The sequence below is a fragment of the Gouania willdenowi genome, chromosome 4 (genome assembly GCF_900634775.1).
Source record: "Gouania willdenowi chromosome 4, fGouWil2.1, whole genome shotgun sequence".
Lineage (NCBI taxonomy): Eukaryota > Metazoa > Chordata > Actinopteri > Blenniiformes > Gobiesocidae > Gouania > Gouania willdenowi.
Window position 1 is genome coordinate 33958094 of NC_041047.1, and position 27999 is coordinate 33986092.

At 38.7% G+C, this 27999-nt stretch overlaps 2 protein-coding genes across 3 annotated transcripts in view; one reads left to right on the forward strand and one right to left on the reverse strand.

Moving 5' to 3' along the window:
- Positions 1–27999, reverse strand: part of LOC114462598 (pre-B-cell leukemia transcription factor 1) — a 229541-nt gene that overhangs the window by 20127 nt on the left and 181415 nt on the right. The window lies entirely within an intron of this gene.
- Positions 132–27895, forward strand: LOC114462512 (pre-B-cell leukemia transcription factor 1-like). Its single transcript, XM_028445402.1, has 6 exons — positions 132–136; positions 241–376; positions 3357–3516; positions 14650–14762; positions 23723–23812; positions 27347–27895. Exons 1-6 carry the CDS (start codon positions 132–134, stop codon positions 27437–27439), a joined length of 597 nt encoding a protein of 198 aa, XP_028301203.1. The 3' UTR covers positions 27440–27895.

A 27999-nucleotide genomic window follows, 5' to 3' on the forward strand; every position in this document is an offset into this window, starting at 1 on the left:
TAGTTATTAATAATGGGGATAGACATTTCTTAAAAGCCTTTAAAGTTTGGACAAAGATGATATTTAACTTTCTGAGGTCAAAGTGTTTGTTTTATAACATCATTAAATCTGCATGATTTAATGATGAATTCATGAAGTATGTATTTTTTTATACTGCTGTTTAATATTTGTTATTAATATAAAATAAATATGAGTTGGTGTTACTAAATGTTTTCTTTACGTTTGATCTTCTCGTTGTAGACGGAAACGGAGAAACTTTAACAAACAAGCGACAGAAATCCTTAACGAGTACTTTTACTCACACCTCAGTAACCCCTACCCCAGCGAGGAGGCCAAAGAAGAGCTGGCTAAGAAGTGTGCCATCACCGTGGCCCAGGTACACGCTAATTATTACAAACTAATATTACAAACTAATATTAGCTTGTGTGCTAGCTACACACACAATTAATAAAACGTGTCATTTCTATCAAAACACGCTAATAAATATTATCTATCATCTAATTAGTTTCTCATCTATTGATTACCTTGTTAGGTTTCCTAATCAATAAATATATTGGTATTAATATTTTTGGCATGGGCGTCACTATACCCATAGATGTATGTATTTATATTTTTAAATATTAAAATGATCGTAAAGAGAAGTGACAGGTAAAGTTGATATGAAACATATTTTAATAATTATTAACTACATATGTGTAACACATAGAACTGGAACATGATTCACTAGGTTTGAGTTTAATTACATTGTCAATTACAATTACAAATCAATCCATCCATTTTCTGTCAATTATTTGAACTCAATTATATTATAATTCAATAATGATTACAACCGCAACATATTTTTTTCAATTACAATTATAATTATGCCATAATTGTAATTGTTACCAATTAAGTGATTACACATTTAATTAACTTGTAATTGATAGTTTTAATATATTTTTCATTCTAATTACAATTACAAAGTCAATTACCTGAACTCTAATATAGTTCAATTATTAAAGCAACAGATATTTTCAATTATAAATAAATCATACTTGTAATTAATTATCAATTACGTGATTAATTATAATTGTAATTGTATTACAGAGGCTCAAGAAATATTACAATTAAAAAGAATAAACACTAAAGAAAGAGAAAGAAAAACACATAAATACATAATTAGCTAAAATAAGGATTAAATACAAGTGCACACATTACAGTAGAAAATAATAAATATAAGATTAATAATGATAATACAAATATACAATTGTACAAATATAATACAGATATAAACAACAATCAAAGCTGTCAGATTACAGTTATAATTGACCCCAACCCTAAGTGCAAAGTTTCCTCTTGAGAATCTGGGTGTTTTTTTAATACATTTTTGCAGGTGTTCCCAACATGTGGGGTGCACCCCCTGGGAGGTTATTATTATTTCCATCCTGTGTTTTCTCATCTTTTTATTCCAGTAGTTTGAGTCGTGTGTGAACTGATAATATGCAAAGCAAGGTAAACATGAGTTTGTGTTCCATCATTAGTATATTTATTGTTTTCTTCGTTGGTTTCATTAACTTCTCGTGAACGTGTGGAGGAAGATGATGATGATTGGTTGGCTTTGAGCTGCTCAACAATAATAAAGCACAATGTTTACCTACTCTGTGCTTGGGAAAGTTTGCAGGATTGATTTGGTTTTCATTTTAATGTTGTTTATCATTAGCGCTGGGATTAGCCCTCTGGCTTCATCTGGGAGTCCATTAGCTGTAATGGATCGCTGCCTGTGTGACTTCTGATGATAGCTGCAGTCATCGTGACATAATGAGACTGTTATTGGTAATCATTCCATCCCAGCACTAATGTGAACCTTCTCTCTGCAGCGCTAACGTCTATGCTAGCGCTAAGGCTTTTTAAAATTACATACTTAATGCTGTGCAATCACAACCAGTATTATCTCTATTTGTTCTAAGAACCCCAACAACGTACTGTACTGTAGTATTTGAAGTTTATTTTCACAAACTCACCTGTTTTCTGGAGTTTTATTTTATGAAAAGTCATTTTTATTACTGTTTTTAGCCAAAGTAAAGTTTTTAGTTTACAGTAAAACACATGGCTAAACCCCAACGGACCCACCGGCGGGGGCAGCTCCAGCTACAAATGTTGTAAAGAATGAATGAAATCACACATTCTCTACCTCTGTAATCCTAAGAAGCTATAGAAGCTAAAACTGTAGCTAACCCACATTCACAGCACACACACACACCAGGACATTATGTTCAAAGAGGGAAAAGTCGACAATTCAGCAAAGTCACAAAATAAACACAGATCTCTATAACATAAAACTACAGGCTGAGCTGGATCCACTGATATACAGGTCAGGTATGTTACGTACCAAAACAACACTCATGTCTGATGAAGGGCGGTCAGCCCGAAACGTCACTGTTTTTTAGCGTAAATTAAAACTAAAATTAAGAGCTAACCACGCAGTTGTGCGGACCTTTTTTCTTAGCATCTTTGGACCTTTTGATTCAGCACACTGCCTCAAAGAAAAGGGAAGTGTGTGTTTTTTGATTGTGCTACATACCAAAACGACGCCACAAAATCAGAAAATACACCACAAAAAAAGTCAGCAATGATGACATATAGTGTCTTACCTTTGTTAATTTTTATCAAAAGTTGCTCCAATGTCCATAAAACTCCATATTTTGATAAATACAAATCATGTAGTCAGATAGATACCGCCATTACACACATCTGAGAACACAGGAGCACATTTTACGCTTGAGCACTAAGCGCTCATGCGTAAAATAGCCGGTCCCTCTTTTACCCAGCTCTGATTGGCCAGGGCTAAAGCCACTCCCATAGTGTTTGATATCACCAATTTCTACAGACTCTGAGCTTTACAACGCTGTCAGTCATTCTGATTGGTCAAAGAATTGCTGAATACCACACATGTGTAACGGCATCAAAGAGTGGAACCAAAAATAGAATTATGCATAGCACAGTAGAAACCTGAATAAAAATGTGTGTTTATTTCAAGCCAAATCTAGTGGTCAAACAATAGACTAACAATGATTGCAATCAATTTGACTCTGACATATTACAGTTACATATTTGTTTCCAAAGTTGTGGAAAACTTTAACACAGTTGTGGCAACGTGGGCTTCAGCGTGAACTTTTTTGCTGCAGTTGATGTCTATAAATTAGTTCAATTATTTTTGCTTTTACAGCCTTTCCTAGTGAGAATTGGCTTTATATATGTATATATATATATATATATATATATATATATATATATATATATATATATATATACTGTATATCTATCACTGTATAAAGTTACTGCCCCTTTAAACTCTGACTCCTTGTTTGTCTGCACAGGTTTCCAACTGGTTTGGGAATAAAAGAATCAGATACAAGAAAAACATTGGTAAGTTCCAAGAGGAAGCCAACATGTACGCAGCGAGAACTGCCGTCAGTGCGGCTAATGCATCCTCACACGGAAGTCAAGCAAATTCACCCTCCACTCCAAACTCTGCAGGTGAGACAGGAATAAGTCCCTGGCTCTGCTCAGATCCTCTGAGGCTGTTCATACTGATGCTCATCATTCATTAGGGCCCACAACCACTGCTATTACTAATAATAATGCACTGTATCATTAAACAGGCCACACCCACCACAGTTATAGTTATAGTCTTATTTATAGTTGTAGTTTTAGTTATAGTTGTAGTCATAGTTGTAGTCATAGTTATAATTCTGGATATAGTTATAGTTGTAGTTATAGTCATAGTCATAGTTGTTAATGTTATTGTTGTAGTTGTTATACTTATAGTTGTAGTTGTCGTCGCTGCCCGTTTAGGTGCCTGAATGGAAAACACCGTAATACAAACAAAACATAGGAAATTTATAACAGCCGCCCCAAGAATAGCATGGCTATTATGTAAGAACACATACATTTCCTAAGGTGCTACAGAAGTCTTTGAGTCAGAACAATCGTCCAGACGTGCAACTGGTCGCAGGTAAGTCTTAGCCCCAACCTGGACCTTGGCTGAACGGATACATCTATCAGTACCTGCATTCAGCTTCACTACTCTCCTGACTGGCCAGTAAGCTTGCGTTTTGAGGATCAACCACTATCATCACAGTGTCTTGGGCAATATTGTCTGCAGGTTGGCGCCACTTCTGACGTACTTGGAGAGTCAAAAGGTAGCTCTGAAGAAACCTCACCCAAAAGTAATCCACCATCACTTGGCAGTGACGCCAACGCCTCCTCGTGAGTGTGTCCGCGGCATAAGAGACCTGTGGTAGAGCGGCATCAGCAACATACTTGACGTCACAGGATCCAGGTCAGCCACATCTGAAGAAACATATCCCAATGGTGTTGCGTTAAGGATGTCTTTCACTTCAGTCAGGAACGTCAGTAGGACCTCCTCCTGGAGGCGCTGTCCGCCGACGACCACCTGCAGCACCTGCGTGACAGACCATATCTCCCGCTCCCATGCGCCACCAAAATGAGGTGCGGCTGGTGGATTCATCTTGAAATTTATCCGGTGCTGTGCGAGTCTTTCTTGGAGTTGTGGCTCCATGGCTTCAAAGGCTTAACTCAGCTCCCTCTCTGTACCCCGAAAGTTCGTCCCTTGGTCGGAGAGAATCTCTGCAGGTGTTCCTCGACGAGCGCTAAACCTCCTGAGGGCTAAGATGAAGGAGTCTGCATCCAGGCTTGCCAGCAGATCAACGACGTGCCGTGAGGCACTTGAAGATGACTCTCCAACGTTTCTCATTTCACCGTCCAACCTTAATGATGTACAGATCAAAACAATCCACCCCAGTGGAGAAGAATGGAGATTTAAGGACACTCAGGCGGGCAGGAGGTAGGTCGCCCATCTTCGGCACGACTGGCTTCCCTCTCCACTTCCTGCATTCAATGCAAGATCTCTGATGGTGCTTGATGGCCTGCCTCCCCCACACGATCCAGTACTGGCGTCTGATCTCGGCAAAGATCCTGTCAGACCCTGGATGGAGTAGGCGATTGCCGAAATCCCGGATGAGAAGTCTTGTCACTGCATGATGAGGAGCAGGGATGACTGGATGGATTTCAGCAGAGCAAGAGTCGTCCATCTGCCATAAGCGACCACCCACACGAATGAGGCCCGTCGTAGGATCCATCTCAGGTGAAAGCATATAGAACTTACTGCTTGGTGATACTGGGTATCGTATTCAACTTTCCCGCCATCCTCCGACCTCAAGGAATCCAACTGTCTTTACAGTAGTGAATCCGAAATTCAAGACTGTGTTGCAGGTCAAAATTTCCACTCTGTTGGAGAAAGGGGCATTCAGAGTAGTTCTACCAGGCAACTAGCAAGCCATTATTTTGTCATCCCCGAAAATCTCAGTTCCATTATAGATCTGAGGGGGCTAAACAAATATCTCTGACATTTGCTGCGCAAGATGTTGACTGTCCCGAGGGTCTAAACAGTCTATCTGCAGAGGGGATTGGTTTGTCACCAATGATCTGAAAGATGCCTATTTCCAGATTCCCATCTGGAAAGGGCATTCCTCAGATTTGTCTTTGGAGAAAAGACTTACGAATTTCAGGTCCTCCCATTTGGGATCTCGCTAGCTCCCTGCACCTTTACCAGGTGCAGGGAAGGGGTTCTGTCATCGCTGTGACTGAAAGGGATCAGGATTTTAAATTATATGGATGACTGGCTCCTGTGTGCACATTCGGTAGAGAGGGTCACATGGGGACTGTGTCTCCGCCTCATGGGGCTTATGGCATCATCGGTCCAGGCTGTGCCATTGGCCCTTTTGCATATGCGCCCAGTGCAGAGGTGTCTTCTAGGTCTGGGGCTGAGCCCAGGAGACCGTCTGCAAACCCCCGTGCTCATCACCAGACGGCTGCGGTTGGCACTCCGTTGGTGGGAGAGCAGGACAAATATTGCCCGTGGTAGCCTACTGGACCCAGTGACACATCGCCAGTTTCTAGAAACAGACACTTCACTGACAGGTTGAGGAGCAGTGCTCAGGGGGAATAGTCTCAGCGGTCATTGGCACGGCCCCCAGCACAGCCCAGCACATCAACATGTTGGAGCTGAAGCTGTGTTCCCTACGCCTGTGCAAAGTGGCACACTGACTGTGGCTATAGTTATAGTTATATAATTGTAGCTGTAGTTATAGTTCTATAGTTATAGCTGTAGTAAAAGTTATAGTTATATAATTGTAGTTATAGTTATGTTATTGTAGTTATAGTTATAGTTATATAATTGTAGTTATAGTTATATAACTATAGTTATAGTTATATAACTATAGTTATAGTTATATAATTGTAGTAATAGTTATATAATTATAGTTATAGTTATATAATTATAGTTATAGTTATATAATTGTAGTTATAGTTTTATAATTGTAGTTATAGTTATATAATTGTAGTTATAGTTATATAATTGTAGTTATAGTTATATAAATGTAGTTATAGTTATATAATTGTAGTAATAGTTATATAATTATAGTTATAGTTATATAATTATAGTTATAGTTATATAATTGTAGTTATAGTTATATAATTGTAGTTATAGTTATATAATTGTAGTTATAGTTATAGTTATATAATTATAGTTATAGTTATATAATTATAGTTATAGTTATATAATTGTAGTTATAGTTATATAATTATAGTTATAGTTATCTAATTATAGTTATATAATTGTAATTATAGTTATAGTTATATAATTGTAGTTATAGTTATATAATTGTAGTTATAGTTTTATAATTGTAGTTATAGTTATATAAATGTAGTTATAGTTATATAATTGTAGTTATAGTTATATAATTGTAGTTATAGTTATATAATTTTAGTTATAGTTATATAATTGTCGTTATAGTTATATTATTGTAGTTATAGTTATATAATTTTAGTTATAGTTATAGTTATATAATTGTATAGTTATATAATTATAGTTATAGTTATATCATTGTAGTTATAGTTATATAATTATAGTTATAGTTATATCATTGTAGTTATAGTTATATAATTTTAGTTATAGTTATATCATTGTAGTTATAGTTATATAATTTTAGTTATAGTTATATAATTGTAGTTATAGTTATATAAATGTAGTTATAGTTATATAATTGTAGTTATAGTTTTATAATTTTAGTTATAGTTATAGTTATATAATTGTAGTTATAGTTATATAAATGTAGTTATAGTTATATAATTGTAGTTATAGTTATATAATTGTAGTTATAGGTATATAATTGTAGTTATAGTTATATAATTACAATTATATAACTATAACTACTATATATATTGTAGTTATAGTTATATAATTGTAGTTATAGTTATATAATTTTAGTTATAGTTATATAATTACAATTATATAACTATAACTACTATATAATTGTAGTTATAGTTATATAATTGTAGTTATAGTTATATAATTTTAGTTATAGTTATAGTTATATAATTGTAGTTATAGTTATATAATTGTAGTTATAGTTATATAAATGTAGTTATAGTTATATAATTTTAGTTATAGTTATAGTTATATAATTGTAGTTATAGTTATATAATTGTAGTTATAGTTATATAAATGTAGTTATAGTTATAGTTATATAATTGTAGTTATAGTTATATAATTGTAGTTATAGTTATATAATTGTAGTTATAGTTATATAATTGTAGTTATAGTTTTATAATTTTAGTTATAGTTATAGTTATATAATTGTAGTTATAGTTATATAATTGTAGTTATAGTTATATAATTGTAGTTATAGTTTTATAATTTTAGTTATAGTTATAGTTATATAATTGTAGTTATAGTTATATAATTGTAGTTATAGTTATATAAATGTAGTTATAGTTATATAATTGTAGTTATAGTTATATAAATGTAGTTATAGTTATATAATTGTAGTTATAGTTTTATAATTTTAGTTATAGTTATAGTTATATAATTGTAGTTATAGTTATATAATTGTAGTTATAGTTATATAATTGTAGTTATAGTTATATAATTGTAGTTATAGTTATATAAATGTAGTTATAGTATCTAAATTGTAGTTCTAGTTATAATAAATGTAGTTATAGTTTATATATGTAGTTATTAGTTATATAATTGTAGTTATAGTTATATAAATGTAGTTATAAGTATATAATGTAGTATAGTTTATAATTTAGTTATAGTTATAGTTATATAATTGTAGTTATAGTTATATAATTGTAGTTATAGTTATATAATTGTAGTTATAGTTTTATAATTTTAGTTATAGTTATAGTTATATAATTGTAGTTATAGTTATATAATTGTAGTTATAGTTATATAATTGTAGTTATAGTTATATAATTGTAGTTATAGTTATATAATTGTAGTTATAGTTTTATAATTTTAGTTATAGTTTATAGTTATTAATTGTAGTTATAGTTATATAATTTGTAGTTATAGTTATATAAATGTAGTTATAGTTATATAAATGTAGTTATAGTTATATAATTGTAGTTATAGTTATATAATTGTAGTTATAGTTATATAATTGTAGTTATAGTTATATAAATGTAGTTATAGTTATATAAATGTAGTTATAGTTATATAAATGTAGTTATAGTTATATAAATGTAGTTATAGTTATATAATTGTAGTTATAGTTATATAATTGTAGTTATAGTTATATAATTGTAGTTATAGTTATATAAATGTAGTTATAGTTATATAAATGTAGTTATAGTTATATAAATGTAGTTATAATTATATGTTAGCTGTAATGGAGGAGAGCCAAGCCTCTATATCCTGTCTCTGCCATCTTTCTTTTCATCTCTTTATTTACCTTCATATTTACTCACATTAAAAAACATGTCGACATTGGTTTTGATCTCAAAACAAATATTTTACTCTATTTTTTAAAGGATCCTCCACTGTTTGATCTAAAATCTTCTTATTAGTAGATCTATGTCTAACAAAACACATTATTATGAACCATATTCATTTAATTTCCTTTTAAAAATAGGATTTACAGTTTTAGAGCCTGTGTTCCTCCATCTTGAAATCACATGATTGATGATGTCACAGGGCCCCACTGCCTGTAAACATCTCATTGTTTTCTATTAGAGTGAAACATTCAGCCTGATTTATTGATCATTTAACAGCTTTTTAAGTCACAATGACAACCTGTGCTGCTTTTGGTTGCTCTTAATCAGGGGTTTCCAACCTTGGGGTCAGGACCCCATTTGGGGTCATGAGACACTGGTGTGAAAAAGTTTTGCTTATTTTTACCCTTTTTCTGCAACTACACCAAACTCACCATATTTTAACCTATTTTCATCACTTTTTCTTGCCATATTTTTGCTCTTTTTAATGTATTATTGCTACATTTCTGACACTTCTACGTCACATTTTCATGTATTTTCTGCACATTTTTTCCACCTTCAAGACATTTTCAGCAAGTATAAACTCTTTCCACCACTTTAAACAATTCCTCATTTTTAAATTAAATGACCCTAAAAACCCACTCTCCCCCCATTTCTGACACTTTTAATCCAATATTGACACTTTGAACATATTTACCACTTTTTCTGTTGAAGACAAACAAAGACTTCACGGTGGAAGTTCTACTGAACACAGGCTCTAAAACTGTAAAGTGTTTTAAAAGGTAATTCAATGAATATGGTGCATAATGATGTGTTTTGTTAGACATAGATCTACTAATAAGAAGATTTAGAAGATTTTAGGACAAACAGTGGAGGATCCTTTAAGGCTCCCCTGATCTTATTGATAAAGTAGATCACAGCCCTTTGTTTATTAGCTTCCATTAGCTTGTGTGTTTGAGGGCGTATACATATTCATATAAAACTATTCTATTTCCCTCAAACAGTTGCTATAAATCCAGACTCATCATCTCTTCTGGCTCATTTTGCTGTTGTTGATTAAAAAAAAATGTTGTTAATAATTATGTTTGTAAAATGCTACAGTCAAGGTTGGGCTCAATTATAATTGAAATTGTGTAATAGGTAATTAATAACAATTATAACATAATTATATTTTCAATCAGAATTTAGAAACATCTGTTGCTGTTGTGTTCATAATTTAATTGTAACTGAGTTCAGATAATTGACTTCGTAAATGTAATTGTCATGGAAATTCTATAACGGTCAATTACATGTATATTTAACTCAAACATGTTGAACCATGTTCTATGTCTCACACATACATAGTTAATAATAATTAAAATACATTTCAGATCAACTTTTCCCACGACCTGTCACTTCTCTACAGGATCATTTTAACATATCATTTATTTTCTTTCTGTTGTAATCACAATTGAATTGTAATTGAGTTCAGATAATTGACTTTATAATTGTAATTGGCATGAAAATTCTATACTATACTTCTAAATTGTCAATTACATTTTCAATTTTACCATTAAATTTTATATATATATATATATATATATATATATATAATAGTGACATAAAAAAGGCTCAGACATTCACAACATAAATATTAATACCAATATATTTATAGATTAGGAATCCTAACAAGGTGATCAATAGATGATAAACTAATTAATGATAGATAATATTTATTAGTGTATTCTACAGCTGATTAAAGACATGGGTTAAACTGACCTGTTAGCATTACAGATGCTAACAGAAAGCTAGCACTAGAGGAAGGCTACATTTAATAAGCATTGTTTATTAAAGGATCAGTAATTGAGATTAATTGTAATTGAACTCTAGTCATTGAGAACATAACTGTAATTCCCTTTCTGAGGATAAAAAAATAATTGTAATTTAACTGTAATTGGGAAAAAATGCAGGTCACCATAATGATAGAGTTGTAATTGAACATAAATAATCACAGTCTGTAAAAATAAATAAATAAAAGATAAATAAAATACAACAAATTATGTCCTTCAAACATTTGAGTTTTACTACAGAATTCCTTTCATCTCAGTTATAGTCAGTGTCTTAGTTACAATATTTATAAGTAATAACATAACCTGCTTTGTGTACATCTCTAAAATAGTATTTAATACTTCTCTCACTTTCTAAACAATGATGTTCTAAACCAATATTAGAACACATTAATGAGTAACTGAACCTTAAAACCACGTTGTTCTGCTGAATCCGTATCTGATCAGGTATGAACTAATCTAGTTTATTGATCCCAGTTCCACTCTTACTATTTCAATGTCAGAGTTACTGCCCTCTATGGGCTGAATGCTGCTGTTACAATAGAATGTTTCTATTGGCTGAGATTAGGTCACTCACTGTTGGCCCCGCCCCCTCTTATAAAAGATGGGAGGAGCAATGATTGACAGCTCCATGTGGAACTGTGAAGCAATGTGGGGGTGGGGCTGCTGTGATTGGGTGTGTCTTAACCACTCTAGTAGCCACGCCCGTAATCAAGGCTTTTTTAAATTTCCCCTAATGACACGTCATAGAAACACTTTAATAATAGATTTATTTTAGTAGAACTTAGTGACGTTAGCTCAGGTTTGTAGCGTAGCCTGTGCTACTAGAGCTTTAAAAACAGAGTTCATACACTTTAAAGTGACCAACAGAGCGTAAATAAACTGGTGAATAAGTCTATGAATGCATTCCACTTTTTCAGGGTCACATTCAGAAATACTTTAACGTTGTTACAGAGGCTCAAGAAATATTACAAATGAAAAGAACAAACACCAAACAAAGAAAATGTACATAATTAAGTAAAGGCCTGTTATTTAAATATGGATTAAATACAAGTGCACACATTATAGTAGACAAAAATAATAATTAAAATATACAAATGTACAAATATAATACATTTTCTATTCTGAGTTACCTGATCCAAGAGATACTGTAACAATAACTGATAACAATAGTGAGACTTTAGTGACCTGATGTTAAAAAAAAGTCTCATTTTTAACATGACTTTGTCCTGTTTTAACGTTGATTTCTACCTTCAGAATGATGTCATCACCTCCATACCAGCAGCTCTCCCTGCACTGTGGCCTCCTAATGCTAGTTTTAATTAACCACAAATTACAAATGAAAACTAACAAGAATTAATACATTTTTTTGTCAATATTTCATATTAACAACTGTCCATCATTTATCTGGGGACATGTCTCATGTTGTAGGTGTTTATCACAGATGTTGATGATGACAGAGGCTCCCACTTAAAACACTGTGGCCCAAGGCAGTGCTACCTTTACCTCAGCTCTCCTTGTCTGTAACAGAAAGGACGTCATTAAAAAGATCATCATGTAAAAACATTCAAACATCAAGTCATTTTTCATTGAATCAATGTCTATAGAAATACACTATTACATACAATAATAATCATAAGAACAGTTCAAATGAACATTAGATTAGACATTTGTTTCATTTACTATGTATTTATGATGATATAACCTACAAGTGTAATTCAGCTACTAGCAGTGATCATAACACTGGTAGTAGCTGAATAAGAGTTTTAATTCATTTAGTTCATGTCTAACACAGACATACATATGTAGGAGTGGGTGATATGGGGGAAAAAAATCATATCACAATTTTTTCTTTGTAAAATCACGATCACAATATGATTTTTTTCATTCAAATCATTTAGATATTTTATTTAAGTTATTTATCAATAAAACAAACCAATTCACTTACTTAAAAGCATCGTCCTAAATGGAAAAAAGGAATAAAAGATAATTTACAACATTTTTTTTTTTTTAATTGTATGTAAGCATTTTATCAAACTGGTTCTAAGTATATTTATCATTAAACTAAAGGTCTGACATGTTCTTATAGTCACAGTCTTTTTACATTGTTTAACTAAAGTAGTGTAGCATTAGCATTAGCATCACATGTTACATAAGGCAGTATATCAGTCTAGTGATTTCTATTAGTTATTGAGGTAACACACTCATATTAATAAAATCATACTTTAAACAGTGTTTGAACGCCTCATTTCACACAGTTTATACAATCATGTCCTTTACAAGATAAAACGTTACTGCTTTGGTTACATTAGGCCTGGTTGATATGGACCAATATTCATATCTATATATTTTTACTCTAAATGACAATAGGTGATATAAACCATTTATTTTTTATCAATAGTTTTACAATAAAAACAATAATAGGTCAAAGTCAGTGGAGCCACAAAGACCCTTTTATTAATCACTAGCAGCACAATTACTACATTTGGACTTTTTCCTTCATTAAGGCTGAAATGTGATTAAATGATGTAGTGATGATTTTTTCAGGGCAGCTCTGAGTTGTTGAAAGTAGTTTTTAAAGTAAATCACATTCAGGACACTGTCTCTTTAAGAATGTGTAAACAGCCCCGTTAGCTGCAGCAGCAGCAGAGTTAGTTAGAGAAACACATGCAGTGTTTCCTCAAACATCTCTCAGTGTTTAACAGACAGACAGACATCTGCACTGAGCCTCTGACAGACAGTCACTGACACAACTGACTGTGTGTCTGTGTACTGGGGGGGAGGGGTTAGTTTTTTGGACAAGTAAACTAACACTATCACACACACACACACACACACACACACACACAGCAATATAAACAGTGAATAAAATTAGGTAGTTACATACCATCTCAGACACAGTCTGACTTCTAGAAATACTTTCTTTCTGAAAACATGTCAACGAGTCGGTGCATGTTGTGTGAGAATGCATCAAATTGCGTGACTGTCACACTCAAAGCGTGAGGCTTGGCAGCTCTGTGATAGAACAGGTAATTCTAATATTTAGCTGCTAGCCAATTTCTTAGGTTCTAGCGAATATTTAGCTGCTTGCTGATATTTAGTTGTTAGCTAATAATTAGTTGCTAGCAAATATTTAGTTGCTAGCTAATATTTGGTTGCTAGCTAATATATGGTTGCTAGCTAATATTTAGCTGCTAGCTAACATTTAATTACTAGCTAATATTTAGCTGCTGACTAATATTTAGCTGCTAGCTAATATTTAGTTGATTGCTAATATTTATCTGCTAGCTAATATTTACCTGCTAGCTAATATTTAGCTGTTAGCTAATATTTAGTTGCTAGCTAATATTTAGTTGCTAACTAATATTTAGCTGCTAGCTAATATTTAATTACTAGCTAATATTTAGCTGTTAGCTAGTATTTAGTTGCTAGCTAATATTATTTGCTAGCTAATATTATTTGCTAGCTAATATTTAATTACTAGCTAATATTTCATTACTAGCTAATATTTAGCTGCTAGCTAATATTTAATTACTAGTTAATATTTAGCTGCTAGCTAATATTTAACTGCTAGCTAATATTTAATTACGAGCTAATATTTAGCTGTTAGCTAATATTTAGTTGCAAGCTAATATTTAGCTGCTAGCTAATACTTAATTAATAGCTAATATTTAGTTGCTAGCTAATATTTAGTTGTTAGCTAATATTTAACTGCTAGCTAATATTTAACTGCTAGCTAATATTTAATTACTAGCAAAGATTTAGCTGTTAGCTAACATTTAGTTGCTAGCTAATATTTTGTTGTTAGCTTTACGTCTATCTGTGGTTAACACTGTTGATCTCTTTACGTTCTACTGCCTCTGCTCTGTTATTTCTCTGAATAACTTACTGTGTGTTTAGCCTGATGCTAACAGCGCTAACAGCTGCATGTTGCTAGCTCTCTGTCTCTTTGTGATTCCACTGCTTCCTGTCTCTCTCCTTCCAGGTTCTGCTGCTTCTTTTAACATGTCAAACTCTGGGGATTTGTTCATGAGCGTTCAGTCTCTCAATGGGGACTCGTACCAGGGGGCTCAGGTGGGAGCCAACGTGCAGTCACAGGTAAAGTCCCCAAGCACCACATAGTCAGCTAGTCATGTAGAAAAAGAACAATGAGTTTATAATGTCAGGAAAAAACTTTAAATAAAGTCCTGTTGAGTTTAGGTTGGAGAAAAAGTTCAAAAGAATAGATGGTATGTCTTTAATTAGTCCTCAGTTTGTCTATCTCTGATTTATCATCAATGTATTGATCTTGCTCCATATAGCCTGACAGATATGTCAATAAGATGTTTCACTTTTGGAAGAAAAGCATGGACACATGGACACAAGATGGCGCCAGCATGCACCGTCTGCCCGCTCTGCTGAAACTTTTGTTTGTTGTCGCACTGATCGGTATTCTGTGCCAAAGTATCACTGCACTGATACCGTCAGGCACTTAATCCTAATCGATCGCATGAGGTACGTCTGAGCTTCAACTTTGAGAACCAAACATCCAGACTTCCTCCTCACTTGGCCTCAGTACCTGACTACCTGCTGAGCTCACCTGTCCTCCGGAGGAAGCGTGCCTAAAAACAGGGGAGACGTGGTGGAGTCCTGTTGAAGATAAAGGCGTTCTGGAGGTCAAATCCTGGGTCTGATCCTGGATGCCAGTTATCACATGGATTATGGTGTATTCAAACTGTGGCTCCCGTGTGCCGCAGCTCTCCACAGGCCGACGAGGAAGTGACGTTACACCTCGGCTTACAGAATGCTAGATCACTAGCCAACAAAGCTCACCTCCTGAAGGACTTTTTCATGTCACGTTGGTTGGATCTGATGTACCTTACGGAAACCTGGCAATGGGTAGAGGAGCTGACCCAACTACCTTTGCTAGTGGTGATAATGTTGACAATTTTATGACAAACTTCAATAGCCATTGTCTGTCTGTTTTGGACACAGTAGCACCAGCTAAAAACACTCCAGGCTCTAATAAGAAACCTTGTCCATGGATGAATGAAGCTAGTTTTAGCTTAACGTTTGTAGAAAACCACTAAACTAGAGGTGCATAGACTTTGAATTAAAGAAAAGATAATGGAGCTAAATGAAATAAAGCATGCCAGCTTGGCTTATTTCACTAATCTTGTTTTGCGAAATAAGAGAAACCCAAAGGTTTTGTTCAATACTATTGAAAATCTTGTTGCACCCTCACCGTCCCATGTGCCTGTACACACACAGGAGGACTGTAACAATTTTTAAAACTTTTTTGTGAACAAAGTACAAGACATCAGGGCTAGCATCACTCCTCCCTTGGTTAGCTTGTGCAGTGCATCAGCCCCTGTGAGTTCATGGTCCTCCTTCACTCCTGTCAGCCTACAGGATGTTCAAGTTTTAGTAGGAAAGATGAAACCCTCATCGAGCTCTGTAGACATTGTTCCTACTTCTCTGCTTTTAAATGTTGTTAACGTTATCGGTCTTTTGGTGGTAAAATTGATAAACCTTTCACTTTTATCTGGCTCGGTCCCCAGCTTCTTTAAAAATGCGATAATAAACCCCATTCTTAAAATCTTGATTCGGGGGAGCCTCTAACTTGAGGCGAGGCCCCATAGCTCACCATTCCCTCCCCCAGACGCCGCACACGCCGGCCCACGTGGTCCCCCAAGTGAGAAATTGTTCTCATGTCCATTACAATTGATTTCGATAAAAAGGTTGTAAAACCTAAATCTAAAGCCCATTTCTATTTGTGACATATTCATAATTCCTATTATTACATTCATTTCTTTTTTCCTTGCATCAATATTGCATTTTCCACTTTGTCTTTGCATGAAAAACCATTTCTGTCATCGTTTAAGACACAGTGACAGTCATTAGAAAGACCAGGATGTTCTCTATGTGTTATATATTAATATCTATTATTATTTTATATGAATATTGTAACGTCCGCTTATTCTACTAATCACCGGACGGGTCAGGTTGAACCAAACGGGCTTTATTTGGCTTACAGGGTTAAACACAGCTGCATACAGGGCTACTGTTATGGCCGTAACCCACGCCACTAATGTCCTCACAATAGCCAACTAACACACCCCTCAAACACAGGCAACACGCTTAACTAACTCGCAGCCACACACCCAACCCTGTGCTGCCTCCTTGTGGCTCGGCTGTCCCTGCACAGTGAACACAACACATAATGAACTCAGTGGTCATTACACTGCCCCCCCAACAAAAAGTTCCTCGTCCCAGAGGGAACAATAAAGTCTCTGAGGTACGGTGGCAACCGCCGGCGTCTCTTCGACCGGTCAGGGACGTTGTGGGGCTGAGAAGCAGGTAGAGGGGGTGGCGGACTCTGCTGCGAGGGGGAAATGGGGGGTTCCCTTCCAGTATGAGCAGGTGATGCAGGGGGAAAGACAGCATCTGATGTGACCTGGGGATCCGCTGGGGCCCGCACTGGTCCATGAGGGAAACAGGGGAGTGAGTGTCCTTTATAAGGGGCCAGCCTGTCACGATGTAGGGCCACCTTCCTTCCCCTGGGTGGTACCTGCACCCTGTAAACCACCTCTCCCACCCGCTCTAAGACCCAACAAGGCCCATCCCAGTGGCTGTCCAATTTGGGGCAGTGCCCCTTCCTCCTCTTTGGGTTGTACACCCAGACCAATTCTCCTGCCTGGAAGTGTCTCCCTTTTGTTGTCACATCGTAATTCCTCTTCTGTCTCTTCTCCAGCTGCCCTCGAGCAAAGGCATGAGCTGACTCTATGCAATCCTGCAGCTTTTTTGCGTAGTCCTGCCCGGGCGGTGCATCTGGAGCATCTGGTGGTTGTCCAAAAGCCACCTCTGGCGGAGTCCGGAGCTCCCTCCCCAGCATGAGCAGAGCCGGCGTGCACAACGTGGAGTCTTGCACAGCAGATCTGTATGCCATGAGGATGAGAGGGAGGTGGGTGTCCCAATCACGCTGGTGGTCTGCAGTCAGGATGGCTAGCTGTTGAGCCAATGTCCTGTTGAACCTCTCCACTAGGCCATCACTCTGGGGTCGCAGCGGTGTTGTGCGGGTTTTCTGCATGTTCAGTCTTTCACACATAGCGGCGAATACTTTCGACTCGAAATTCCTCCCTTGGTCACTGTGTATAGAGATTGCTGTGCCAAACCTGCTGAACATGCCTTCCACCAGGGCATCCACTACAGTCTCCGCCTCCTGGTCTGATATGGCGTATGCTTCCGGCCACTTGGTAAAATAGTCCATGGCTACAAGGACGTCCACAGCCACCCTCTCCATGGGTGCTCCTGTTGGCTGCTGTTGAAGCTGAGCCCGGGACTGGTCTAAGGGACCCTTGTGAGCCGCGCAGGCATCACAGCAGCGGCAGAAGTCTTCTGCATCTCGCCTATGCTGGCCCCAGTAGAAGCCCTGGCGTAGGCGGCGAAGGGTTTTGGAAACCCCGAAGTGTCCTGACCCCGTGCCCCCATGACAGGCCTCCAGCACCGCAGTTCTCAGTAACCTGGGCACTACCACCTGCCATCTCTCCTCCCCTGTGGCAGGTTCCTTCCACGCCCTCTGCAGCACTCTGTCTTTAAGGCGTAGCGAAACAAACTTGGACCACAGTCCTTTGGTGGCAGGTGAGAGGCCAGTGATCTCCTCCCAGGGCGGTCTCCGCTCCCTCTCCAGCCACTGTATCACCGGCTCCAGGTCACTGTCCTGCTCCTGCTGAGACCTCCACTCCACTGCATCCCCCACCCGCAGGGTCCTACAGTTAAGGTCAGCTGTGTTGTCCTGCTGTGTGAGCTCTTTTTCTCTCACCTCCCTCTTTTCACAGTAACGGCAGCCCTCAGCAGCACATGGTCGGCGGGACAATGCGTCGGCGTTAGAATGTTGCATCCCAGCCCTGTGAGCAATGGTGAAGTTGAAAGACTGGAGCTCTTCTAGCCAGCGAGCCACTTGATCTTCAGGCTCTTTGAATGACATCAGCCACTGCAGGGCAGCATGATCAGTCCTGATGGTGAAGGGTGTGCCACAGAGGTAGTACTTGAAATGTCTTACAGCTGCTACGACGGCGAGAAGTTCCCGTCTCGTGACACAATAACGACGTTCGCTCTTATTCAACACCCGGCTGAAGTATGCTACAACTTTCTCCCCCTCGGGTCCCACCTGTGACAGCACCGCCCCCAGTCCAACACTACTGGCATCTGTATCCAGGACGAAAGGCAGGGCAACGTCGGCAGGGGCCAGAATGGGGGATTCAATCAGTGCTGCTCTCAGTGTGTTGAATGCACCTCGACACTCCTGTGTCCACTCGAAGGCAACCTCTTTTTGTAGGAGGCGAAAGAGAGGTGCGGCAATAGAAGAAAAGCCCTTTACAAATCTTCTGTAGTAGGAGGCCAGACCCAAAAAACTCTTGAGCTGTGTTTGGTCAGCGGGGGTGGGCCGGTCCCTGATGATGCGTGTTTTCTCCTCCAAGGTGCTGATGCCCTCCTTCCCCAGCTTGTGACCTAGGAACTCTACCTCTTTCTTCAGAAAGTGGCACTCATCGGGGTGCAGCTTCAGGCCTGCATCCGCCACTCTTCTCATCACTAGGTGCAGCGCATCCAGGGCCGCCTCGAAGGAGTCGCCGTGGACCAGGAGGTCATCTAAGTACACCAGGCACTTTTGGCGGGGGATACCAGCCAGCACTTTATCCATAAGCCTCTCAAAAGTGGCTGGAGCATTGCACAGCCCAAAGCTGAGGACTTTAAACTGCCACAGCCCCCTGGACGTGCAGAAGGCAGTCTTGGGTTTGGCCTCAGCTGACAAGGGGACCTGCCAGTACCCGCTCCGGAGGTCCAGAGATGAGAACCATGAGGAGCCAGACACCAGATCCAGGGTCTCGTCAATCCTGGGGAGGGGGTAAGAGTCCTTTTTAGTGACTTTATTCAGTGGTCTGTAATCCACACAAAACCGCATCCTGGAGCCCTTCTTTTTAGGCACCATAACCACAGCAGAGGCCCACGGACTGTCTGAGGGTTCCACTATTCCTGCTCTCATCATCTCCTCCAGCTCACTGTCTGCGGCACCCTGATGTGCTAGTGGAAGTCGACGTGGGCGTACTTTAACTGGTCGGGCATCGCCAGTGTCAATCTCGTGTTTTACCAGGTGTGTTAGGCCCACCTCATCGTCACTGAGGGCAAAAATGTCTTTAAATTCCACCAGCACCTGCCACAAACTCTCTCGCTGCGGGTCGTTCAGCCCCTCGCCATTCTTGACAAAAATGTCCCGCAATGTAGAGAGCCTCTCCTCGTCTCTTGTCGTCTGGCTCTGCTGGGGCTCGGGGGGGTGGGGGGTGCCAGGTGTTGAGGTGGGCTGTACAGGAAAAAGCTGTGGTGCAAGGCTGTCCACTGACTGGTGGGCGCTGGTCAGGGAGGAAACATTGGTGAGTGTAGACAGCCTTGTGGGGTCCGAAACAAGAGCAGCTGTTATGTGAGTCTTTAGTTCTGCAGCAGCCACTGTAGCAGGTGGGGGGTTTGAGATTGTGTCAGGGGGGGTTAGTAGCACAGACCGCCCTCCTGGGAGGATGGGTGAACCTTTGCCAAAGTCCAGCACGCCACCAATGGCTCGCAGAAAGTCTAGTCCGAGGATGCATGGGTCTTGAACATCAGCCACCCACGCAGTAAATGACATTGAGAGGCTCCCCACTGTAATTAGAAACACTCCTCTGCCTTGTATTGGAGCTAGATCACCAATCACTGTTTTTAACTGAACCGAAGTCGGCTCCACCGCAACCCCCATTGGGAGGATGTCCGGGCGAACCAAGGTTGCATTCGACCCCGTGTCCAGCAGGGCCGTACACCTGACCCCTGCCACCGTCACAGGAATGTGGCAGAAGCCCCCAACCTGCGTCCAGCCCACAGTTATCTCCATTGCGGCTGGTGGCGATGGCAACCGGTGGTCGTCTGCTTCACGGGCCCGCGCTCCACCACCTACACGGGCCCTAGGTCGTTTCCCTGCACAGGTGTAAACTTGGAGCACTGTCTGAGGAGATGACCCGGCTGGCCACATCCCCAACAAAGCCTTGGGCGGCACCGTGTGCCCTCATCCGGATTGAGTGGATGAGGCGGGGCTACCCGAGCTGCGTCCTGCATGGCCACCGGTCCCTCTGCCCAACGACCTGTCATCCTCGCAGCTCTCACCACCGGTGAGTCCTCACATCGTTCAGTCCCTCCACTCACCATCTCCCTCTCCACAGCCAGCTCCAGTGCCTCACTCAGCGTGGACGGGTGGGCCAATTGTGTCTGGATGCGCAGCTCCTTGGGGCTGAGAGCTTGTATGAACTGGTCCCTGGCAAGCTCCTTCCTCACTGATGGTGGCATGTCAGCATAGGCACGTCCGCACAAGCACTCGATCTCATTAGCCAGGATGCGAAGGGGCTCACCGGGCTGTCTGCGCCTGCTGTTGAACTCAGAACGCAGCAGTGCAGGCTGATTGAGCTGTCCAAAACGCCTCTGTAGGGCTCCCACCAATGCACCATAGTCCATCCGCTCCTCAGGGGACAGGAGTAGGAGGCAGGCGGCTGCTTCATCAGTGAGGCACAGAGCCAGCTGCAATGCTTTATACTTCTCTGTCCAGCCAGCAGCTACAGCTAACAGTTCAAATTGGGCCTTGAACACCTCCCAAGCTGTCTTACCGGAGAATTTTGGTGTTTTGATTATCCCCGGTGCTTCAAATCCATGGGCGCCGCCATCTTTGTTTACATCACGTGACCTGGCGTTGCATGCCGGTCCTTCCCTGTCAAAGCCAGGCAGAGCGCGCGCAGTTTTCCCGCCGCTTCGAGCTTCCCCCGGTGGAAATCCAGCCTCAGCAGCCATCAGCACTGCAGCCTCTCTGACGGTGGAAGCAGGGGACCATGGCTGCGTATCACCCTCCGACTGCTCAGTTTTAATCATGGTAGACATACCGGGCCGCTGTGTGTCCTGGCCGGCGGAGGGCTGCTTGTTCTGTCGCGGGTAGCTTGAGCTAGTGGTTAGCATCTTGCATCGATCCGGTTTTGATCCCACTTCTGACACCAGTGTAACGTGCGCTTATTCTACTAATCACCGGACGGGTCAGGTTGACCCAAACGGGCTTTATTTGGCTTACAGGGTTAAACACAGCTGCATACAGGGCTACTGTTATGGCCGTAACCCACGCCGCTAATGTCCTCACAATAGCCAACTAACACACCCCTCAAACACAGGCAACACACCAAACTAACTCGCAGCCACACACCCAACCCTGTGCTGCCTCCTTGTGGCTCGGCTGTCCCTGCACAGTGAACACAACACATAATGAAGTCAGTGGTCATTACAATATGTTGGCTAACTAAAGTAGTGTACTGAAGGGAGGTACAGTAAAAAAGAGAGAGAGAGACAACCTGTAGGAAAACTATTGATCTTTGCTACAATAACCAATGACAAATGATGATGTTAGAATGGCTGGACTCTTGTTAAAGGGCTAAATGTTAGTGATAATCAATATTGATCATGTTTGATTTTAGAGCTTATTAGTAATTCATTTATTTCTGTCAATTAAAGTTATTAATCAACATTCCATTAACCACTTCCTGTTGGTTTCAAACATTTATCATCAAATCACTAATCATTATCTCAGTTTTATCTTTTTGTTTCTTAATAAGTTATAAACTAGAAATTAGAAACACATAATGACAGGAGGTTTTAGTAATTAACATCAGTATATCAAATATAAACATGTAAAATAATCATAAAAAAGCATACACTCATTAAATGAGACAAGATAAACTTTTTAACGAAAAAGTGATATTATAATAAAATGATTTAGTAGAAGAAAGACAATCAATTTCTAATCCTTTAATAAATAACATATTAATCATAACCTTCTTCTTGTGTTAGCTTTCTGTTAGCATCTCTAATGCTAACACGTCAGTTTGATCAGCTGTAAAATACACTAATAAATATGATCTATCATCTAATTCATTTCTCATCTATTAATTACCTTGTTATGTTTCCTAATCAATGAATATATTGGTATTAATATTTATGGTGTGGGTGTCTGAACCTTTTTTATTATATTTATATTATATTTTTAATGGTAAAATTGAAACCCAGTTTTGCTTTTAATTAAAATGTAATTGACAATTTAGAAGTATAGTATAGAATTGTCATGCCAATTACAATTATAAAGTCAATTATCTGAACTCAATTACAAATCAATTGTGATTACAACAGAAAGAAAATAAATGATGTCATAGTTGTAATTAATTATTAATTGACCATGTGATGTACAAACAAAAGTATTAAGTCAAGTAGTTTTAAATATTGTCAATGGTTTGTGTGTGTGTGTGTGTGTGTGTGTGTGTGTGTGTGTGTGTGTGTGTGTGTGTGTGTGTGTGTGTGTGTGTGTGTGTGTGAGTGTGTGTGTGTGTGAGTGTGTGTGTGTGTGTGTGTGTGTGTGTGTGTGTGTGTGTGTGTGTGTGTGTGTGTGAGTGTGTGTGTGTGAGTGTGTGTGTGTGTGTGTGTGTGTGTGTGTGTGTGTGTGTGTGTGTGTGTGTGTGTGTGTGTGTGTGTGTGTGTGTGTGAGTGTGTGTGTGTGAGTGTGTGTGTGAGTGTGTGTGTGTGTGTGTGTGTGTGTGTGTGTGTGTGTGGTGTGTGTGTGAGTGTGTGTGTGAGTGTGTGTGTGTGTGTGTGTGTGTGTGTGTGTGTGTGTGTGTGTGTGTGTGTGTGTGTGTGTATAACGTCTGGTTACAGTCTGTGTCACTACACCCGTCCATAGAGTGGTAGTGACTGTTGTGTTACGCTCTGAGTCTGATCATTGCTGTGATTGGACAGAATACAACACACACACACACACACTTACTGATGTGCACACGTGTGTACACACCTGGACACCTAACATTTTTTCGAAGTGTTACACAGACGGTGCTACATAGTGAAGGTCACATGATCACTCACACCTGTCACTACACATACAGTAACGACTGACATTAGGTACGTTTAGAAGTGATCCACCCTCCATAGTGTGTGTGTGTGTGTGTGTGTGTGTGACCCTGGTGTATCTGCTAATGTTTCAGGTGGATACCCTTCGCCATGTTATCAGTCAGACAGGAGGATACAGTGAAGGTCTCACAGCCTCACAGATGTACAGTCCACAGGGCATCAACGTAAGATTCTTCTTCTTCATACTAATTATTTCAGAGCCCAGGGCTCAGTGAGACACTTACCATGGTTTCGTCTCTAGTCTGTCACATTAGATCAGGTGTGTGTGCTCATGACTGTGATTGGGCCACAAAGGTCATGTGACCATCTGACCTCTGATGGTGAACTGGAGGAACATTTAGATGATTCACTGCACCATAAAATAAGAACTAGTATAATGATATTATTCACAGCAGACAGTGGAGAACACTGTATGATTAACATAAACAGTTCTGTGTTTACGTTATAAATGACCAACGTACTGAGGTAATGTATACGCTCATTCAACATTAACTGCTTTCATTTAGCCACGGTACGTTTAGAAAGCGTCTCACTGTAGCGAGAGGGAGGGGCTGCTGCTTGGGGGTGCAGAATGTCTACGACAGTGACATCACCAAAAGGAACCTTTAGGGGGAGCACTAAGTTATTTAATTTAGTGTTAGCATTAGAATAGCATTATCATTAACCTAGCATTAACATGAACCTACCGTTAGCATTAGCCTAACATTAACACTGACCTAGCACTAGCTTAGCATTTGCCTAATGTTAGCATCAGCCTAGTGTTAGCAATAGTCTAGCAATCACATTAGCCTAGCATTAGCTTTAGCCTAGCTATAGCTTTAGCCTAGTAATACCAGTAGCCTCGTATTAGCATTAGCCTAGTAATATCATTAGCCTAGCATTAGCCTAGCTATAGCATTCGCCTAGCATTAGCATTAGCCTAGTATAACATTAGCCTAGCCTCCTGCACCATCACTAATTTAGGGGACCAAGCCTGCGGGGCCAGGAAACACTACTTACGTGGTTCTTAGGACCAGCGGTGCTAGGAACCTTATTGTAATCATTAGGATTATTATTAAATAAATAAGTTAAAAAACTGGAAAACGTAACTTCCTCTGAGGAGTTTTGAAATATGCTCAAATTATTAACGAGTAAAGTTTTCTAGCTAGCTATAAAAACGCAAACTGGTGCCTATCTCGGTCATAATAAATGCTAACAACACCAAATCTGAGATCCTTGGTTGTCATGTGACTGTGAGGGTACGCACCAAATATGAATAATGTAGGTCACTAGGGGGCGCTGTAAATATAGAATATTTATATCTCTTAGATGGCATGAGAGATTGTTTACCAAATTTGGAGGGTATGATCTTGGGTCCCTCCTGAGACGATATCTCAAAGTTAATCGCGATTGGTCAAAGTGGGCGTGGCTTATTACAACATAAATTATCAATAAACAAACTTTTATTTCAGCTGAATTATTATGTTGAGGGCTGTGAAATTTACAGGGTAGATATAGAAGAGCACACAGATCACTCATACCAAAAAGTGCACCACTAGGTGGCGCTATAATGGGTGCAAACGCATCTTGGCCTGTAACTTTCACATTTTAAATCATATCTTCATAAACTTCATATCCACGTGTTTACAGTAATTAACACGTTGGCCTGTGTCCTGACGCAGATTATAGCAGATAACAGGAACCTTCACAATAAGAGCCCAGAGAAAACTGTGCCATAGAGAGTTGGGGTCAATTCTGATTCTAATCACATAATTATTAATTCATGAATTACAATCATTCAGTCATAAGTTCAGATCCCCTTTGTTCTGTTCTTTTAAATAAGTTATAGATTATTTTACATAACTTATTGCTTGGATATTGTGGGCGTGGTATGCATACTACATACTTTATGTATTATTTATACGTCAAAATGCAAACCTATTTTTTGAAAGTTCTCATCTTAAGATCAAACTCTTTCATGTTTGGCCCCTGGAATAAAATATGATGTAGAGGTTTTAATTACTCACTCGTGCGTTATCAGTTACTTTTTTATTTCAATGTTTTTTATTTTGTTGAGTAAAAATAAAAAGGGTCAAATTAAAGCAGATAAACATCCTGGGGGAACAGGACTGCTCATGTAGTTTATATTATACAGTATATACTGTATAAAGCAGCCGTGGGGGGGGGGGGGGGGGGGGGGTATAACAGATTCACAGCGACAGGCGTGTTGGTCACAGTGAAATTGATCAGACAGATGTGGGGTGGGGGGGGGGGGGGGGGGGCGTCTCCTCCTGCTGCACTAATGATCCTGACAGAACGTCTCACTGGACCAATGATCATCACATAGAACGTCCACAACATTAGGAACAAACAGCTGGATGTGTTCCATTGATGTTTATATATCTACAGTACTGTACGTACACATGTACCTCTCACTGCTGCACACTTCAAAACATAACCTTGTCAGATAGATTCCCAAACAGGGGTACGTGTGACTCTAGGGGTACATGAGCACATTACAGGGGGTACTCAGAAAGATTAAACAATTCATTTAGAAATAATCAGGAAATGTTTCTAGATCTTTTTTATTAATAACACTATTATTAATGAAATACTATATTTTCTTCTAATTTATTGACAAAGGATTATTTATACTGTAAAGGCTATTTTATCACATTTCTGACAATAGGAGAAAATAATTATCTACATCTTTTAAAGGAGACTGTATAATTAAGTAATCACATAAAAGTTGCATTTTACATATATTTTTTTAAAATATGAATTCCACTCATTGTTTTAAATGTGTACATTAAGCCTTCGGGAACCAATGTTGTAAACCAATGTGACACAGTTAGACAGTTTTCTGTTATATAATATATAATTATGGACACATTATGATATGAAGAGAGGGCGTGGCATTCAGGAAGCCTCTCCTCCTTTTATTTTAGTGTTCCACAGATTTTATTAATATCAACATTATTGATCCTAGTTTTCACTTCTACGTTTACATAAAATACTAAATATTTAAGAAACCAATAATATATAATCAATAAGTGACAGATATCAGGATCTACACTTTACATTCACTACATTTTGTGTCTGATTTCTATTCAATTCAGGGAAATATGATCATTTTGTACCTTTATTTCAGACTTGTGGTCCATATAAACTATAGGGATGAGAATTGATCGATACCGAGTCCTGATCTGATACTTTTATAATAAACTAAAAAAATAAATAAGAGCAAAAAAACAGATCCAGGACGTCCCTTATTTATTTTATTCACTGTATTTGAACATTTAACCCTAAACAGACACTGATCAATCAATCAATAAATTCACTTTGGACTTTAGTGCAAGAATAAATAATAATAAATAAAAATGTCTAATATAAAAATGAATAGTGCCTCGTCTTAAAATACCAACAGACACGTTAACAAATAATAAAATAAAAGTAGCACAGAGCTGTACAGTAAGGCCAGTAATGAACTCTTAATGTTTAATATAATCATTTACTTTCACACATTAAAATGTTTTTATTGATGAAAAGTATGATAACTTCATTTTAATGGTATTGTAGGTTTAGATCATGTACAGTATTAGCAGCGTAGCGTTCTGAACACTGTGTAATCAATATACAGGTATGTGGTATATTAAAATTATTTAGTATAACATGAGTTTGAAACACACACACTGACTGTTGTGTTATTTCTCCCTCAGACAAACGGGGCGTGGCAGGATGCCCCCACCCCCTCCTCAGTGACGTCCCCCACAGAAGGACCAGGCAGCGTCCACTCAGACACATCCAACTGATCCAGGCTAAGCCCCGCCCACCACCATGGTTTCTATGGACACAGACTGAGAGCAGTGACTCCGCCCCCTGCGCTTCCACTTTGTACAGTTTACATGTGATGTCCATGTTGCCTTTTTCTATTTCTCTCCTTCCATTATGAACTCACACAGTAGGCTCCGCCCCCCGCCCCGCCCCCACGCTGCCAAACACACCCACCCATACACACGTGCTGTTGCTTCCACACAACCTCAGTTGGAAGTGATTGACTTTATTATTGATTACAGTTTATACATTATGGCTGCCCCGCCCTCGCTCCCAAACCCCGCCCCCGCTCCCATCCAATCATGTTCGTTCTTTATCTCTCGTGCCAAAGTTCATCCCTATTCAGCCTCAGCTTGTTTCAGGGTTGGGTTCAATTACATTTTTTAATTACAATTATACCTTCAATTATCCATGTTAAAATTACAATTATTATCTTTTCCCTAAAATCTATTACAATTATGTTCTGAATTACTAATGTTTAATTACATTAAATCTCAATTACTGATCCTTTAATAAATAACTTTATTAATCATAACCT

Excerpts from the sequence above, each read along its gene's own strand:
- LOC114462512 (XM_028445402.1), top strand. Across the intron at positions 377-3,356 it reads GTGCCATCACCGTGGCCCAG|GTTTCCAACTGGTTTGGGAA; the intron begins GTACACGCTAAT and ends TTGTCTGCACAG. Across the intron at positions 3,517-14,649 it reads CTCCACTCCAAACTCTGCAG|GTTCTGCTGCTTCTTTTAAC; the intron begins GTGAGACAGGAA and ends CTCTCCTTCCAG.